Raw genomic sequence first — 19,097 nt, forward strand, 5'->3', positions numbered from 1 at the left:
ATCTGCTGTCTTCCAGTGTGCACAATAGCAGGAAGCTGTAATCAGGAGTGGAGCTGGGACTGCAATTCAGGCACTGTGATACAGGACAAAGGCATCCCAAGCAGCAACGCCACTGCAAGGCAAAATGCCTATCCATGGAGCCATCATTTTAAACATTTTAAAAAACTTAGTGGGAGGTTGGGCAAGGGGAAAAGCCTACTCTGGAATATCTTCAATTCACAAATATCATAAAAGCAAAAGATTTGACATTATAGAGTTCTGGTGACTGCTACAAACAGCATGGCCATGCCACACTCCGTCTGTCGTCTTTGAGAAGAGTCTCCTTTGTGAGAGCAGCCTGTGTCTTGCCACCCACAACCTGTAAAGAGTCTACCTGGGTGATTTTCTTGGCATGAGAGGGACTGTAGTGAAGAGAAGCACATGATTAAATTAACAAAGCAGGCTTCTCCTAGTGTCACCTGGTGATTTGCTATTGTTTTAAGACACAACAGAGGGGATAGATTTGGACAAAACTCCTATAGCACATGTATGTGTTCTTTAAAGATTGGCATTCCATAGCTCATCTCTCAATACCTACAGAGGAAGTGATTCCAATTAGAAGCTCACCTCTATGGGGTTACAGCGATCAAAAGAACACCATCAGGATCAGTTTTTAAAACCCTCAATCAGTTTGTTATAATCATGACAAAGCTGGCTGACAAAACTTCAGACACTTTAAAACAATATGTAAAATGGGGTGTTAAATATACTCACATACCAGTTAAGATCAAGAGAAGTAAAACATGTTCACTGACAAAAAATGAAGAATAATTACTAACTCTTTATATCTGAACAGTCCAGAACACTTTCACAAAATAATTTCATTGCATTTTCACAAAATTCTATGAGGTGGTTGAGGCAGGCATCATTTTCCTTGCCCATGGTCATGAACTAATTTCCAGGAGAATTTAGTACAAGATCTTTGGATGCTCTCATCTTCCTGTAATAACTGTCATTCAAACCTACTAGTTAAAATTAAGTGAGTATAGTCTTCTAGAATATAAATACCTGATATGACGCTTGACATGGTGCATCTAAAAAATACCTCTTAAGATATTTGTGCTTTGATCTTTTTTGAGCAACATTTCCTTACAATTCACCTCTGACCATTGTAACTGCAGTCACAGCCATGGCAGAGATAGGATTTAATAACAAAAATAAACTTAGGATGAGAAATAAAAATGCACAGCAACCAAAAGAGGTCCATAGAAGTTGGATTGGGGAATGTAGCAACTTGACACTGAGTTGAGCCTAAACATGAAGTTAACTATTCAGTGACACAAAGCAGGGAGCTGTGAGATCATCACTGACTTCAAGTGATCCCTAAGTTAGCTAATTTTACTCTAGTTGGCTGGCTCCACACCAACAGAGAAGAGAGTCCACTTCCTAGATTATCCAACCTATGCCACAAAGGACACAAGGAAACCCAGAATGACAGGTGTTTTCCACAAATGGGGAAGGAAAGGAAGCTACCAGTGTATGTAAGGTTCTTAACATGGATATAATCTCTCTTAATGGTCAAGCATATATTTTTATCTGCATAATGATTCATTTATAAGTATGGATATATGTAAATGTACATTTAGGAATATGTCTGTGAAAACATGTCTGTGTTGATATGTGTGAATACATATCTACAGTTACAATTAGCTGATCCCAGAAGAAGTTAATTTTACCTATCAAAATATAAAGTAAGATAAAATGATGCAATAAGGACAGTGAGAAAAAAATGCTAAACAGTAAGGTAAAATCTAGGATGTATTTAGGGTTGAAACTATATGTTCTAAGGTACACTCACTTGATAATGACAGCTCAAAGCATGGTTTTGAGATTTTTCACAAATAATGCAAAAGAGAACATTTAACAGATAAATGATTTAGAGCATACAAAAGTAAAAGCAAATCAATTGCTAAATAGAAGCTTAACAATGTCTGATAATTAGAGTCTGGGAAATGTATTCTGTGGGCTCTGAAACTCAGTTGTAACATAACACACTTCAGCAGAGGGTTAATCTAATACCCTTAAAATAAACTTAAACATCTACTAAGTCACTGTCTGAGCATATATTTGTAATTCTTAAACTCTTCTGCACTTGGAATAGAAAATACTTAATTGCCATTGGGTCTTTGATATGATGTGAAACAACTACTCCTTTCTTTGCTGCAGTATAAAATTTCCATCATTAGGAAAATCAAAGATGTGTCCTGTATTTGTACATACCATAGGGGATGAGAAATCTGACTTAAGCATTATCTTGGACACATGGGTAAGGACAGACCGAGAAAGTCTGAGTTCTTACAGAGTGTCAGAAACAATGCTCGGCATAAAGATGATTAGAATTCCCCAGTTTAACTGTAGAAGGGACTGAAGACTGAAGGAAAACTCATTTACTTCACAATTTTGATTTGAGTCATATGAAATTTTGAAGTTTTTCCTGTTTCAGTTCAGTGATCTCTGTTTTGCTTACTTTTCTGGGAGAAATATTAAGGAAGCTCATATATGCTAATTTCAGAAAGCTCATGGAAAAAATAATTAAAAGATAAATTGATTTTGGTACAACATTTATGAAACCTGTACATATAAAAGATCTTCAAAATCTTAATGAAAATGTGTATTACGAAAAAACTGTGCATGAATTTCAAAAGTTTCCTACACCAAGATAAACTTTTTAATTCAATTTCCGGGGTCGGCGCCACGGCTCACTAGGCTAATCCTCCGCCTTGCGGCGCCGGCACACCGGGTTCTAGTCCCGGTCGGGGCGCCGGATTCTGTCCCAGTTGCCCCTCTTCCAGGCCAGCTCTCTGCTGTGGCCAGGGAGTGCAGTGGAGGATGGCCCAAGTGCTTGGGCCCTGCACCCCATGGGAGACCAGGATAAGTACCCGGCTCCTGCCATCGGATCAGCGTGGTGGACCGGCAGCAGCAGCCATTGGAGGGCTCTGCCTGTCAAAAAAAAAAAAAAATTCAATTTCCATGATTTCTCTGAAGGGCCCTCATATTTGTTTAATTTCCTTTAAATACTAGGAAATCTGAATTCATTTCCACTATTGGATTTTTTTTTTTTTTTTTGACAGGCAGAGTGGACAGTGAGAGAGAGAGACAGAGAGAGAAAGGTCTTCCTTTGCCGTTGGTTCACCCTCCAATGGCCGCCGCTGCAGCCGGCGCACCGCGCTGATCCGATGGCAGGAACCAGGATCCAGGTGCTTCTCCTGGTCTCCCATGGGGTGCAGGGCCCAAGCACCTGGGCCATCCTCCACTGCACTCCCTGGCCATAGCAGAGAGCTGGCCTGGAAGAGGGGCAACCGGGACAGAATCCGGCGCCCTGACCGGGACTAGAACCCGGTGTGCCGGCGCCGCAAGGTGGAGGATTAGCCTATTGAGCCATGGCGCCGGCCTCCACTATTGGATTTTTAATTACACTTGCCTTATCTTCTTTCTTTCTTTTTTTTTACAGGCAGAGTTAGACAGTGAGAGAGAGAGAGACAGAGAGAAAGGTCTTCCTTCCGTTGGTTCACCCCCCAAATGGCCACTACGACCAGCGCTCTGCACTGATTCAAAGCCAGAAGCCAGGTGCTTCCTCCTGGTCCCCCATGCAGGTGCAGGGCCCAAGCACTTGGGCCATCCTCCACTGCACTCCTGGGCCACAGCAGAGAGCTGGCCTGGAAGAGGGGCAAGCGGGACAGAATCTGGCGTCCCGACTGGGACTAGAACTCGGTATGCCGGCGCCGCAAGGTGGAGGATTAGCCTAGTGAGCCACGGCACCAGCCATCCTTATTTTCTTTTGTATTAACAAACATAAAATTAACAATTATTGTTTATTAATTTATTAGCAAATGCATGAGTATAATAAGCATCAATACTTACAGCAGCATTGCATGTATGCTCTTAGGTTAGAGTTATTTCCGCCTGAGTTCACATAGCATAGTTGTTCGTAAAATTTTATCATTTTCTTAATTTTTTGTAAATTTTTAGAAATATACAAGTTGTACATAACAATAGGGTATGATGCAATGTTTCATTACATATATGGATGCAATATTTCTCTGAACCTATCTTCCATCTTGCAAAATGGGATAAAGTGATTGGTCTGTAAAGCCTTTCATAGAGACAGAGTGTGAAAGTGAATACTGAGCATGGAGCTAAAATAAATCATAGCTACAATTTAATAGTACTTAAAAAAATGGCCATTTTAAAATAATTGTCAAGGCGTGTTGATTGATTGATTGTTTAAGGCAATCAGCTGAGTGCTAAACCATTGGATCAGCATTTTCTCATGCCCCTCTGCTCTCTTACATTTGAGTTAACAGTACTATCATCAGGCAGTGAACATTCACCATTTTTTAACATTAAGTCCTATTCTTTGTAATTTTCTTTAACATCTTTTAATTATCTCCACACCTATTGCCCCATTGGAAGAAATACAGAGAAGTCTGTCAGAAACACGGTTTCTCATATTGGTTCTGCTACCAGCAAGCTCTATGATCAAGGCATTTATTTTTTCTGAACTTTTTCTTTCCCCTCTGATATATGGGACCAATAAGAATCATCATAAATCCATCATTTGGACTTAAAATCAGTGTGTAGGAAGGGCTCTAAAATATCTAAAGCACTTTCAAATTTCTGAAAAATGTGGTTCAATTGAGTAATTCTTTAAATTTCCCTCTTGTCTTTGAATATATTTATCTAAGTACTAATTTTATTTATTATTTTTAATAAATTATTTGAAAGATAAGGTCGGGGTGCAGGTCTTCAATTTACTGGTTCACCAATCCCCAAATGCCTCTGACAGTCAGAAATGAATCTGTCTGAAGCCAAGAACCAGACACTTCATCTGGGGCTCCCGTGTGAATGGAACTGGAGGCATCCTCTACTGCCTCCCACAATACACAGTTAGCAGAATGCTGGCTCAGAAGCAGAAGCAGGACTTGAACCAAGCAGTCTGATGGAATACAGGCATCCTGCACAGCAGCTTAACTTGTGTCTCACTGCTCAACTCCTATAAGTACTAATTTCTTTCTTTTTTAATATTTGTTTATTCATTTGAAAGGCAGAGAGGCAGAGAGAGAGAGAGAGACAGAGGCAGAGGCAGAGGGAGAGAGAGAGAGAGAGGGAGAGAGGGAGGTCTTCCATCTGCTGGTCCACTCCCCAGATGGCTGCAATGGCCAGAGCTGCACTCATCTGAAGCTAAGTGGCAGGAGTTTCTTCCTGGTCTCCCAAGTGGGTGCAAGGGCCCAAGCACTTGGGCCATCTTCTACTGTCTTCCCAGGCCATAGAAGAGAACTGGATTGGAAGTGGAGCAGCTTGATCCGGCCCCCATATGGGATGCTGGCATGGCAGGAGGCAGTTTTACCCACTATCCCACAGTTCTGGCCCCATTACTAATTTCAAAACAGTAATTCAATATGGCTTTTTGCGTGAACCTAAAAGTCAGTTCTAGAAATGTTCCATCATTTCAAAAATTCAAATTTTAACATTCCTGATGCACACAAAGAAGTACAAATCACAATGATTTTAGTAGACAGAACTTGTTGAGGCCCTGTATGAAATATATCTCTAATTTTATTATATAGCAGATAAAAATCTATAATAACTATGGTAATATGATCTATTCAAACACAGCATAAGTGTTGGGGGGCAGACATTCATGTGTTTCTTTCATAGCTTATTCAATCTATAAGCTATATGACATCAGAAATTAATGAATCTAAACATCTGAAATATTTACATTTTTATTTGCTTCTCTAAACTTCGCCACCTAGTTATAATCTATAGCTGGAATATACATCACCAAGATGAGAAGGCCAAGCAAACAGTGGACACTGTAAATAGTTGATGAAGTTGATATATATGTATAATTTATATATTATATGCTTGTCTGTATTCATACATCATAATAATTATACCAATCTATCTCTATCATCCTACACATTTGATTTATTTAGTAATATTATCTAAGAAATTTCGAGCCAAAACACTTGTGATCTATAAGATTTATGACCAAGGATTAAATAGATAAATCACCAAGGAAATTATCACTGAGCCTTATACTTCAGATGAAGGTTGCAGCAACCTCTAGTTCCTTTTTTCCCCCTGAATAATGGGTGAAAAAGTCAAATCCATTCTTCTGGATTATAGGTGGGGTATATTCAATGTATGCATGGGATATATCTAATTCAGATGAAAATGGTAATGATTAACAAACAACTCTTAAAACAGGCTAGTTTCCTTAGGCCATTAAATGTCCTACTGTTAAATAAAATTTTTAAATTTCAGGTTATTAAGCCAAAATAGATAATTCTCATTACAACTGTGTAGTTAAATGGTGATAATTTTCTAAATTATTTTAAATTTTAAGTACTTAATAACTCTAAGCACAAAGCTTTTAGGGTTTACAAAATAAGAATTATTACTATTCCCTCTTTCTACTCATAAAAAGGTCACATTTAAAGCTGGAATGTAAAGTATGTTACTACTGGATTCCTTATTCTACTGCTAAAGATAAAATTATTATTTAATAGTTTAATAATTACTTTAATGAAAAGCACCTTGAAAACTGAAGAATCATTAAATACTTGATGCTATAGGTATTATTACGATATTGCCTTTATTTTACAAAATCCAGATAATAACTATGCCAAACTGGAAGATATAACTTAGCAATCATGATTGGGCTTTGGGGTCCCAATGCCTTTGGCACTGAAGGATGGGGCGTAATCCTTGCTTAGTTTCAGAAGCAACGCAGAATCTATTATCAAAGCAGAAGGAGAGCAAATATACATACAAAGACGGCTCATGAATGTATCTAATCGCCCAAGCTAAACTTTCTCCCCAACACCTTCTCTTCATTTATAGTGATGTCAGTGCAACTTGCGATTATCTCCACAGAGTCTACATACTCAAGCCACTGTGCTTGCAAAATATATTGGGATGGGAATCACATGGTTCCCCAAACAGCCAGCTCTGACGGACTGATAGCTGTACTAACGCCAGAGAGATTTCAACTGAGAAGGAAACGTGAGTGACTGAGCAGGTGTGATCCTTCTGCTTTCCCCAGTACAAGTGACTGTTGAACAATGAGTTTCATGTCTATATGGATACCTTGGAGAATGCCTTTCAGCCACAATGAATGAGTAGGGCTTCCATTGTGTGGTGCAACTCTTCACATGTATGCCAGAGAGCAAGTTCCGTATTATATTATGGCCAAAATAGGGCTGAGGATCCATTAATTATGAATTAAATTTACTTATTCTTCTCTATTCATTATTTTCCTATAGGTTTCTCCCTTGCCTACTTCCTGTTACCTGGCAGCCTTGGCTGCTAAAGGATCTTCACTTTTGTGCTTATCCAGACTCATATCCTAAGCTCTGGAAACATTTCACTTACTATTTTCTCAGGACCGTGTAATGCAACTTGAATTACCTGGAGGATTAACTGTTTTTTAGTATTCTTCCTTAAAATTCAGCATGCATATTTTTAAATGACATTCATAATGGAGATCGCAGAGGATGGGAAAGCATATGGATGTGAAAGCCAATTTTGAAATCTAATAATAAGGCTTTATGACTCTGGACAAGTTGCTTAACAACAGCCAACTCGTAAATTGAGCCCACTGTGTGGAATCAGTGTTCTAGGTGTTTTACATATTTCAGTTCTGTAACTCTCACCGTTACTCCAAGAGAGGTCATACTTACCAAAGCCAACAATGAGAAGACTGAGGGAGAGTTTAAGTACCTTCCCCAAAGTCATATAGTTAGCCAATACAGAACTGAAGAGTGAAGCCAGAAATTCTGGCCCCGGAATTGGCACCAGAGTGTCATTTTCCTACTTGTATCTTCAACTATTAATCTATAAAATGAGGATAATAATATGTATCTTATGTGGTTATTTTTCAAGGTAAAATAATACCAAAGAGAGTGCTTGGCACAATACCTAGAATACAAAGATATTTCACTAAATATTAGTTCTTTCTCTTTCCCAAACAATAACTAAGGTAGAAAATTCTGAAGAAAAAGGATTAGGCTGAATGGTAGGAGACACAGTTCTAATGAGGACTTTTAAACTTAATGACAGAATTATTCTCAAGTTTTAGTTTGTAGGATTCGTGAAAACTACCAACATGGAACCATGTTAATTCAGATCACCCTAAGAACTCAGAAGATGAACTATTTGATGAAAATTTCACATTAAAAGACATATTTGATGTCACTTTAAAAATACTTTAAATTTTCTCTTTTAAACATCATCACAGCATTTAGAATTAGTTGGAAAGCAGAGGATACTTACCAAGCACTTAATAAAGTTCACCAAAAATGAAATTCCTTTTATTAAAAATCAAGCTATTTAAAATTGTTTACTAGTAAAAATTATTGATTTTGACTCAACATTGTATGCTCCATTTTTTTAAAAATTGGTTTTAGGGTCCATTTTCTTAGAGGGTTGCCTCAAGGAAATTAGAATTTTAGCAACTAAAATAGAGCATTCGACTAAAAGGTAAGGGAGCAGAGGAAGCTAAACTGCATTTTTATATCATTTTTTAAATGTCTATTCTAAGAAAATATTGTTCTTGGTGAAAAACTTAAAAGAAAAAAAATGAAAGATGATTAGCTAGAGAATTACATAAGTTGGAATTAATTTTCTTAGATCCAAACGGTTTACATAAAGATGGTAATGATCACCATAGTTCAATACTCATATAATCTATAGCATAATATGTACCGTTTAAGCAATGACAAGCTAAACTATATGTAACTGAGCGATAGTTTTCTAGCTTAAAGGTCAGTGAATTTAATACTTTCATTTTACCTCCTGAAAGATTTCTGATTTATGCAAGATTCGCAAATTAATAATTTGAGATCAGGAATGAAAATGAACACATTTACATCAGCGGTTTCTTTCATTAAGGTATGATATTGATGATGATGACGATGTGTACATGTGCTTTCAAAAGAGAAGTCAGTTCTATGGAATTGGTGTAAAAATTCTAATAGAGTCCTATCTACATAGTATATCACCATAACTAGAGTCAAACTATTAAAAATCCTAGGAACAAACAGGTATAGCTTACAGTATCTTCCCAAGAAATTCATGCACAGACACCAAACTCCTTAGTGCAGTAAGCTTGCTACTCACTTGTTGGAGGGAATGTTGAGTGGACAGGCACAGGGCTGACAGTCCTCGGAGGTTCCTTTGGTAGGATCACCATAGAAACCAGGAAGACATTTATTGCAGTATGGGCCACCCGTGTGATCCTTGCAGTTCTGAGAAAGAGAGCACATCAGACTTTGCTGTTTTGGTCTCAAGCAGTAACATGTTGCCGAAAAGCAGGTCCGCAAAGTCATTAGTCTGTTTCCCCACAAGGAAGAGCAATTTTTCCACATTAAGTGGTCAATTTTACAGCAGGGAAATAGCACCAAATGCTAATTTAATTTCTAGCTTATAAACTGCATACAAGTATATGCATATTCACAGAGATGACTGCAATTCATTATCCATGTTTTCATCATTCAAATATAATTCCCTTTTTTTTTTTCTGTAGTTTTAAAGTTTTTTTTTTTTTAACCTAAGGATAGAGATATGAGTGTGTGGTGGTCAAAGAGTCTTAATAACATACATTTCATGGATATTGTTGCTGATTCTAGGTAAAGTCAGTTGTTCAGTTTAAAATTGGCAATTTAATGAGAACTGTAGCTAATTATACAAGTCCTCTGGGACTATGCTCTCTTGGCTTAGATGTTAATTTTGACCTTATTGGAGTCTGATGATTTGAACAATATCTTCTTCTATTACATTTGTTAGGAGATTGCTTGACTCATAATTAAACCCTGAGAAAATTGAAAAAATTCAAAACATACAGCAATATATAATGAAATCACAAGGCACATAATTTTCCCAGACATTTTTAAAAAGAGTGAAATCGCATTTTTCCGCTTATTAGTAACTTTCAGACTCATTTTTCTCAAAAATAAAAATAACTTATGTCTTGGTTTCTTCATATGAACTAAAATACATTTCTCAAGTCAGGCTGTGCTCATAAAACTCATCAAGATTGGTACAAAAATGAAAAATTCAGTAAACAGAGCAGTGAAATTATCTTTAAAGCTTCCAATAGCACAATTTGATGAATTTTTATAATGGTTTGGCATCATTTAGGTGTAACTCTAATCTCCAATAAACTGCTATAAAATACACCCAGTCCTTATTAAAATCATGGATACTTTATTGCTAAGAGTTTTAATTTAATAAATATATACAGTTATAATTTACCCCACACTGAAAATTCAACAGACCTCATGTATTAATAACCTCTATTTTTATGATCAATCACAGACTTTGTGAAGAAAATCATTAAAATATAAATTAACTTTAAACAGAGAGTAAAAATGTATTAATCTGGATGACCACAGGAATGGACAGAAATCAATGAAAATTCCAAAGTATCATTTATTTAAATATATTTTAAAATAAGTTAAATTTGAATTATATCAGGCAAGCAGATTAACAGAAACCAAGTAAATATTCATTTTTAACATAGCTTATATGGTGGCAGGAAAGCAGATTTATTTACCTAGGGGAAGTTATCAAAGTTGTAACTTAATCATTTAAATTCTTGAACCTCTCATTTCCTTTCTGTGAAATAAGGGAGCTAATTCAATGATTTTTGAGATTTTCAAGACCTTAAAACCCATTCCAGTTTCATCAACTGTAATTGAATAGGTAGTTGTATTGAAACTGATGATATTGAAAATATTTTTCTTACTTTAAATTTTCTCTCCAATTTATTTAGCCAAAACTAAAAATATAGCAGAAAGATTAACTTTACTATTAGCAGCTGTCCAAATAATATCACACAGGATGCACATAAAATGTAAATCAATTTGAAGAAAACTTTTCCCTTTGATTGGATCTTCATCTATTTCCTTTTGGTTTCCAAGTTTGGCTAAACTTAGCTATTACCAATGAATTGACTGCTGTTTTTTTGTTTTTTTTTTTTTTTTTTGAAAAATTCTTTGCATATCCTCCTAAGTAAAATTATACCATCGAACACTTGTGGGCTTTTAAAAATAAGATCCTAAAATTGATCCCACCTTAACCAAGTTGAAAATCGTGTTTCTAAAACTCCAAGGAAAATACTGCATAACTTAAGACTCTGTATTTCTTCAACTACTAATTTAAAAAAGAACTAACATCAAGAATATTTTTAGACTTCTTAATGCTTTGTTTCCTTAAATGGATGTAAAATATAGATAATACAAAAATTTTTATAACTGAAACTATAAAACACCATTAGATGACCAATATGATGGGAATCAAAACTGAAAAAGATGAAAATTCCAGTCCACTGGGTGGTTATTTTGACAAGTGTCCTGCTACGAAGCTGCTTTCCAAATGGTTTTTTCACAGTCACAGATCATAAGAATGATAGGAAGGAGGGAGCACACAATCTTCCTATGTGGCTTGGAATGTTTTCCTCAGTCAGTTCCTATGCATGAATTAAAATGACCTTTGATACAGGCCTGCATGACAGCAGAGGTCTGAGTTTTGCTCTGATGTTCGCAATGGATTTCAGTTGATTGATAATTTTATCTCAAAGCTAAGCTGTCGCTCCCCCTCTTCATGGAGGAACGACACTAAACCCTGCCTAGGCTTCATATCTGAGTCACGGCACCATTATGTCGCTCCCCCTCTTCGTGGAGGAACGACACAGGACCCTGCGCTGTTCTTTTGTCTGCTCGGCCCTCCCCGGGTTTGCTGCTGGTTCTTCCCGGGTTGGCTGCCGACCCTTCCACCTCCGTGGAAGGGCGGTTCCCCCTAGCCACTTTCCCCACTTCCGCGGGGGAGCGGCACACCGCCGGCCGGCTCTCTCGGGGGCTGCACAGGTGTTCCTTCAGATAGATGTTCCCCTTAGATGTTCCTGGTGCATGTTGTCTCTCTCCTCCTTTATAGTCCTCTTCCACCAATCCCAACTCTGCTACCCACACGCCGAGTACGCTGCTCTCCTCCAATCAGGAGCAAGATCAGCTCCTGCAGCTCAGTCAATCAAATTGGCGAGAGGCAGCTGCGTAGAAGTTGTCACTCCCTTCTCAGCGCCATATTGTGGGAGAGCAGATGCATAGAATAAGTCTTAATTCCAGTAACTTAGTCTAGTCCGAGTTGCTCCCCAGAGATCCCCCTTTCTTTTTATTTTTTGGCATTGATACGCGCCTGTCTTCGGTGCCCCGCGGCACACACTCTGCTCTGCTTGCTAGAGTTGCCCACAGGTGCTTACAAGCCCTACCAATCAGGCAAACCGAATCCGGGTCCTCTCTTCGCCATGTTGTGAGGAGGTTTTTAGGCGCTGATGCGTGCCTGTGTTCGGTGCCCTGCAGCACATGCTCTGCTCTGCTAGAACTGCCTGCAGGTGCTTACAAGCCCAATCAGGCAAACCGAATCCAAGCCTTCCCATTGCCGTCTTGTGGGGAGACTTATTGATGTTAATTCGTGCCTGTCTTCGGTGACCTGCGGCGCATAAGCTGCTAGCCGCCCGCAGGTGCTCATCGCCTTACTAATCAGGCAGACCGAATCCAAGCTCTCTCATTGCCGTGTTGTGGGGAGGCCTTACTTTTCTCTATTTCTCTATCTCCGGGCATTCCTATTTCTTCCATTTTACTTCTATCTGCCAGCATTCCTATTTCTCTCATTTTACTTCTAAATTTCTGTTTCTCTTATCCCTGTGGCTTCCCGGCGCCCGCCCCGAGGCTGCTTCTCAGCGGCTTCCCAGCTCTGAGCCGCTTCAGCCCGCGCTTCTCTCATCTGTGCGGCTTCCTGGCTTCGCGCGCGCACTCCGCGGTCTCCACGCCCGCACCACGGCCTCGCACTAGCCCCACGTTCCCTATCTATTCACGCCCCGTGCTCTCTCTGCACGCGGCGGCTTCCGCGAGTCACACAGCGTAGCTCACGTTTCCGCCACCGGTATTCAATCTAAGTTCCCTGGGCTAACCTGGCGAATTCAACCTAGCTTACGCGTCTCCGCCTTATGGTTTGGCTTCCCGTCTTTTGCTCCCCGGGCTAATCTGACGGATTCCAACCTGGCCCACGTTTCCGCCTCTGGTTTAACTTTTCGCCTTTTGCTCCCAGGGCTGACTTGAAGAATCCCAAGATAGCTTACGTCTCCGCTTCGGCCTGCCCCCGCAGCTTCAATTTCCCTAACATTTTTCTCTACCCGGTATGTTTCCCTAAGTTTTCTTCCAACAATATTCCTCCCTCATTTCTCCTGGCTTCTCCCCACAGTCCGTATCCGAGTCTGTTTGTTCTAGCTTTCACTTTCGCTTTCGACCTTAGAGATTTCTCCCAGCTTCCCCCCGTAGTCCGTATCCGAGTCTATGCCTAGGCTTTCAATAGCTTCTTCCGGCAACTTTTTCATCTGGCTTTTCCCTAGGCTCTTTGCTAATCTCTCTCTCTGGTATTTTCCCAGTTCTTCCCGTTTCTTCCCTCCTAGGTTTCCTATCCGAGTCACGGCACCATTATGTCGCTCCCCCTCTTCATGGAGGAACGACACTAAACCCTGCCTAGGCTTCATATCTGAGTCACGGCACCATTATGTCGCTCCCCCTCTTCGTGGAGGAACGACACAGGACCCTGCGCTGTTCTTTTGTCTGCTCGGCCCTCCCCGGGTTTGCTGCTGGTTCTTCCCGGGTTGGCTGCCGACCCTTCCACCTCCGTGGAAGGGCGGTTCCCCCTAGCCACTTTCCCCACTTCCGCGGGGGAGCGGCACACCGCCGGCCGGCTCTCTCGGGGGCTGCACAGGTGTTCCTTCAGATAGATGTTCCCCTTAGATGTTCCTGGTGCATGTTGTCTCTCTCCTCCTTTATAGTCCTCTTCCACCAATCCCAACTCTGCTACCCACACGCCGAGTACGCTGCTCTCCTCCAATCAGGAGCAAGATCAGCTCCTGCAGCTCAGTCAATCAAATTGGCGAGAGGCAGCTGCGTAGAAGTTGTCACTCCCTTCTCAGCGCCATATTGTGGGAGAGCAGATGCATAGAATAAGTCTTAATTCCAGTAACTTAGTCTAGTCCGAGTTGCTCCCCACACTAAGCTAAGCTGAAAAACACTTTATCTGTAATTTTTATGAATTATCTGTTTAGTGGGCAGAAAAAAAGAACCATGAAAAATAAAAAGGAAGCTAAAACACAAGGTCAGTTGAACAGTAAAATGTCCATGGGGCTGGTGTCATGGCACAGCTGGTTAAGGCACAGGTTTTGACATTGGCACCTCATATCAAAGATCTGGTTCAAGTCCCAGCTCTTCTGCTTCTGATCCAGCTTCCTGGTAATTGCCTTGGAAGGCAGCCTAAGGTGGCCCAGGTGCTTAGGCCTTTTACATCCAAATATGGAGATACTGTTTCTTGGTTTTTGCCTGGCCTATTCCTGGCTGTTGTGGGCATCTGGGGAGTGAACCACCAATGAGATGGTAGATATGATCTGATCTGATCTGATCTCCTCTCTTCTCCCCTCCCCCCCTCTTCTCCCCTTCTCCCCACCTTCCTTCCTTCCCCTACCCCCCCTCCCCACCCCCAAGCTCTCACTTTCTCACTTTCCCTCTTCCCCTCCCCTGTTTTCCTCTTTTCTAGTGCTCTGCCTTTTAAACATAAACCTTTAAAGAAAGAATGCCCTTGATGTGCAACATTCAAATATCTTTTTCTTTGTGGGTTATATTAGAATGAATCTGCTCAAAGGGGGATACCAGTACTTAGTTATCAATACCACTTCAGAGGAAGGGCCCTTGAAAGCACCCTCTGTGATCACATTGGTACCAGCTACCTAGGAAAGCCCAGAGCACACACAATCTGTTTCTTTCATCAGGACGCTCACAATGCTCCCAGGATCCCTCTGGTACTTGAAGGAGGATGCTTACAAGCCTGTCCATGAAACAGTCTCAATAAACTAAATTTTATTAATGGAAAACCTCAGATATCACAGCTCCCTCCCCCCTTTCTTGCAAAACAATGCTGAAAGAGATGTATTTTATTCTAAGAAAACGGCTTCCACTCTTAGACAAATGACATCAACAAATGGACCAAGAGCATGCCTCAATTTTATTCTAATGAATTTTACTTGAAATACTACTATAGGAAATATTGGGAATTTGGCATGGTGATAGATTTATTTTTGTCTTTTTTAGGGTAAGTAAAGCAAATTCACAGCAGTTTTGAGCTGAATATTTTCTATTAGATGTTAGTAGAGTGTTTTAGGGTAATTCAATATTTTTCCCATGGTATATTTTAAAAGGCCTGTGGTATAATTAAAATAATTTATTTTTTACTCATAAAAATACCATTTAAAAAACCTGATCCACATATTAAGTCTACCATACTTTACATTGCAATGCAATTAAATAAAAACCTTATATAGAGAAAACAGAAAGAGCATCAATAAACCTAAATGCCAAATTACATAGAAACAAAAGCCCTGAATTTTTATTTTGGATTTTCCCAGAAGCTTTTAAGTAGCAGAGAAAGGGGGAAAAATGAGCGAGAGAACATTAAGAATTACTGATGCCGGAGTCTGCCTTAAATTCTGCAGGGAAATGAGAGTATGATATCCTCCTAAATTGGCACAGTTTCAAATTGTGTTTCTGCAAGACTAATGAAATGAGAAGTGTTGTTTCAAGCTTCATGCCATGTCAGACAATATAAAACTAACATGCCCTTGAGTTAATCAGAATGATCTATTCAGTATAATTCTCCCATCCAAAGGCTTCATTGCAGGATGGAAAATGCTTGGCACTTTTTCTGGTTAAAAGTATAGATTAATTATAGAAGCAGAAACAGCTCTGGTGAGTATTTATGCATTATATATATTATTTTATTATTTATTATTTTTTAATCTGTGCAGGATATTTTGTATGTATTTAAATATCTTGTATGTATTTAAAAGCTAAAAACTCAAAAACATTCAATATGCTATCAAATTGAATTATGTCTAAGATAAAGGTTATATTTTATACTTTTCATATAATGGGGGTATAAATCCTTTCCTATTTTAGAAGTACGGTTTACTTTTGGTAAATTTGTGGAAGAGAGTGAAACCACATATATTCATGGTAGATACACATCTTAGTCACTAGTTCTGCTTTATGATGTATCTGATCCAAATTCAAGTCTTAGATTAATATGAATAAACCTTTCCTCATACTTGCTTGGAAAATCCCTTATGAAAGAGCACTTTCCACTTCCAACTCAACGTGGTATAAGGCTTCAGTGATTAAAGTTCCAAAGGTAGCCACGCATTGCAAGGTCTGTAGAGCTGGTTTTAGCCTTGTGATCAAAATCCCCAAGGCAGAAGTACTTACCAGGCATTCTGCTGTGATGTCATCGCAGGATTCTGCATGCCCAAAGCACTGACATGGTTCACAGATACCACCGTAAAGAGTGCCATTAACTCTTCTGTGCCTAGGCCAACAAGACTGAAAGAAAGGTGAAGTTTCAGTAAGTGTGGGGGACTAAGCGAAAAGGTGCTTTTGTAATAATAGAAAATAAGTCAGGCAGCAAACTTCACAAGTCACAACATTTTCCATGCTGGTCAAAGCACTGCCATTATTGAAACACAGCTACAGGGCTACTCTTCATGACACTGGGGCTTTGTACTGACCTTAGTGTTACTTGCAGGTATGAGATTAGAGGAACTATTAGCTTGGTGCCTTTTCTGAAATGGTAAAATAAAGCACAGATAAAAAGAATTGAAAGGTGACAGTTTCAAAGTAAAAAGCACAGACAGGAAAATAAGAGGAAAAGTACTGGAAAACAAAACAAACAAACAAAAAAGCAGCAAACACAAAAGGACTGTTCAGAGAGAATCTTAGCCTAAGAAAACAGCCAATGTCATCCCAGGCAATTTTGATTCTTTGGAATGTGATCCTTTTCCCACATGCCCCGAAGTCCCTCACTTTCAGAAAATCTTTGCTGATCTGGAAGACAAGCAGTGCCCTACTCCTACACTTAACAACATGCACAGCTGATTTCCTTACATGTGTAATTCATGTATTTCATTCTAAATTCCCACCATACTGTTAGGCTTTCATGGATTTACAAAGAAAAAAGTTGGTGATTTATTTAGCATATATTCCCTTGATTATTTACAGTGTTATCCTACCATAACTTTGCTTCTATTCATGTCTCTTCTTTAAACTGGCGCCGTGGCTCACTAGGCTAATCCTCCGCCTTGCGGCGCCAGCACACCGGGTTCTAGTCCCGGTCGGGGCGCCGGATTCTGTCCTGGTTGCCCCTCTTCCAGGCCAGCTCTCTGCTGTGGCCAGGGAGTGCAGTGGAGGATGGCCCAGGTGCTTGGGCCCTGCACCCCATGGGAGACCAGGAGAAGCACCTGGCTCCTGCCATCAGATCAGTGCGGTGCGCTGGTTGCAGCGCACCAGCCATGGCGGCCATTGGAGGGTGAACCAACGGCAAAGGAAGACCTTTCTCTCTGTCTCTCTCTCTCACTGTCCACTCCCGCCTGTCAAAAAAAATAAAAAATAAAAAAAAAATAAAATGGGGAACATTTCATTACATATAAATAGAATGCTGATTACAGCAGGATACTTGAATGTTAGACGTCCTACATGGCTGTGCTGCCTACACTCCTAATTAAGTTTCCTTTCTGTGAGAATTACTACAAAATGGAAGGAATGCAAAAGAAATGTGGGACAAATATTGTTGCCATCGAGGAGCTTATGATAACTCTCAAATGATAATTCATAGTTGTATATGATGGAATGTAACATTTTATACAGTGAGAAGGCCAATTTTTTCCAGTTGAAAATGGAAACAATAGAGAAACAACTGAATAATAAAGTATACAGAATCTTGTTCTGTACTGTTGGAAATGTTCCTTCTCCCCAAGATGTGAAAACTTTTAAATGTGAACATCAATAATCAATACATAATAATATGGCAATACTTCATATCTGAAAATAAGCTTTCCTCTTAATTTGGGCTTTCAAAATAGAAGGAGTCAATGTTTATTGGATCTTTATTTTATTTAAGGTAAACAAATTTCATGTATTTAACAGACACAGATTTAGGAAAATGGCGATTCTTCCCACTCTCTTCTCCCTCCCCTCCATGTTCCCATCCTTCCTCCTCCTTCCTCTTATATTCCCCCTCTTGCTTTTTACAAAGATCTATTTTGCTTAATTTATACTCAAAAGATTAACCCTACACGAAATAAAGAGTTCAACAAACAATAAAATGACAAAAATACTTTCTCAACAGTAGAGACAAAGGTTATAAACAATCATCGGATCTCTAAATGTCCGTTTCACTCCTGTACATTATATTTTTGGTACACTATTAATCACCACAGATCAGGGAAAAATATGGTATATGTGCTTTGGGAACTGGCTTATTCCACTGAGTACAATGGTTTCCAGTTACATCTATTTTGTTGCAAATGACAGGATTCCATTCTTTTTTACAGCTAATATTCCATACCGTGTGCGTGTATGTGTATAATATGCCATAATTCCTTTATTCAGTCATCAGATGATGGACATCTGGATTGACTCCATATTTTAGCCATTGTGAATTGAGCTGCAATAAACATGGGGGTACAGGTAACTCTTTCATTGGCTGATTTCATTCCCCTGGATAAATTCCCAGGAGTGAGATGGCTGAGTCATATGGTAGACCTATTTTTAGATTTCTGAGGTATCTCCAGAATGTCTTCCACCATGGCTGTACTAGTTTACATTCCCACCAACAGTGGATTAGGGTACCTTTTTCCTCACATCCTAGCTAGCATTTACTGTTCGTTGATTTCTGTTTGAAAGCCATTCTAACTGGGGTGAGGTGAAACCTCATTGTGGTTTTTATTTGCAATTCCCTGGTGGCTAGTGAAGAAGGAATCCATTTCTTATCTCTTCCCAATAATTTCTCCCCATTAAAGTGTTTGCCTCCCTAGAGTATAGAGTGATTTCTTCTTTAAAATACACTCAGTGATGTTACGTAACAGGAAAGGGCAAAGGTTAAAGATGTTGAGAACTGGGAGAGTGCTGATGTACTGTTTTCAAGGCATTCATCTGTGAGGTTTT

The 19,097-nt window shown here is 39.4% G+C and overlaps 1 protein-coding gene across 2 annotated transcripts in view; it reads right to left on the minus strand.

The window, feature by feature from the left end:
* The window catches only part of LAMA2 (laminin subunit alpha 2), a 707,630-nt gene that overhangs the window by 285,294 nt on the left and 403,239 nt on the right, over positions 1–19,097 (minus strand). For both annotated transcript variants that reach the window (XM_070073612.1, XM_051855341.2), the window contains exons 16-17: positions 16,365–16,478; positions 9,166–9,293 (exon numbers count right to left, since the gene is read on the minus strand). In XM_070073612.1, the coding sequence (XP_069929713.1) occupies positions 9,166–9,293; positions 16,365–16,478 (242 nt within the window). The remainder of the gene's footprint in view (positions 1–9,165; positions 9,294–16,364; positions 16,479–19,097) is intronic.

This window comes from Oryctolagus cuniculus, chromosome 5 (assembly GCF_964237555.1).
Source record: "Oryctolagus cuniculus chromosome 5, mOryCun1.1, whole genome shotgun sequence".
NCBI classification, from domain to species: domain Eukaryota; kingdom Metazoa; phylum Chordata; class Mammalia; order Lagomorpha; family Leporidae; genus Oryctolagus; species Oryctolagus cuniculus.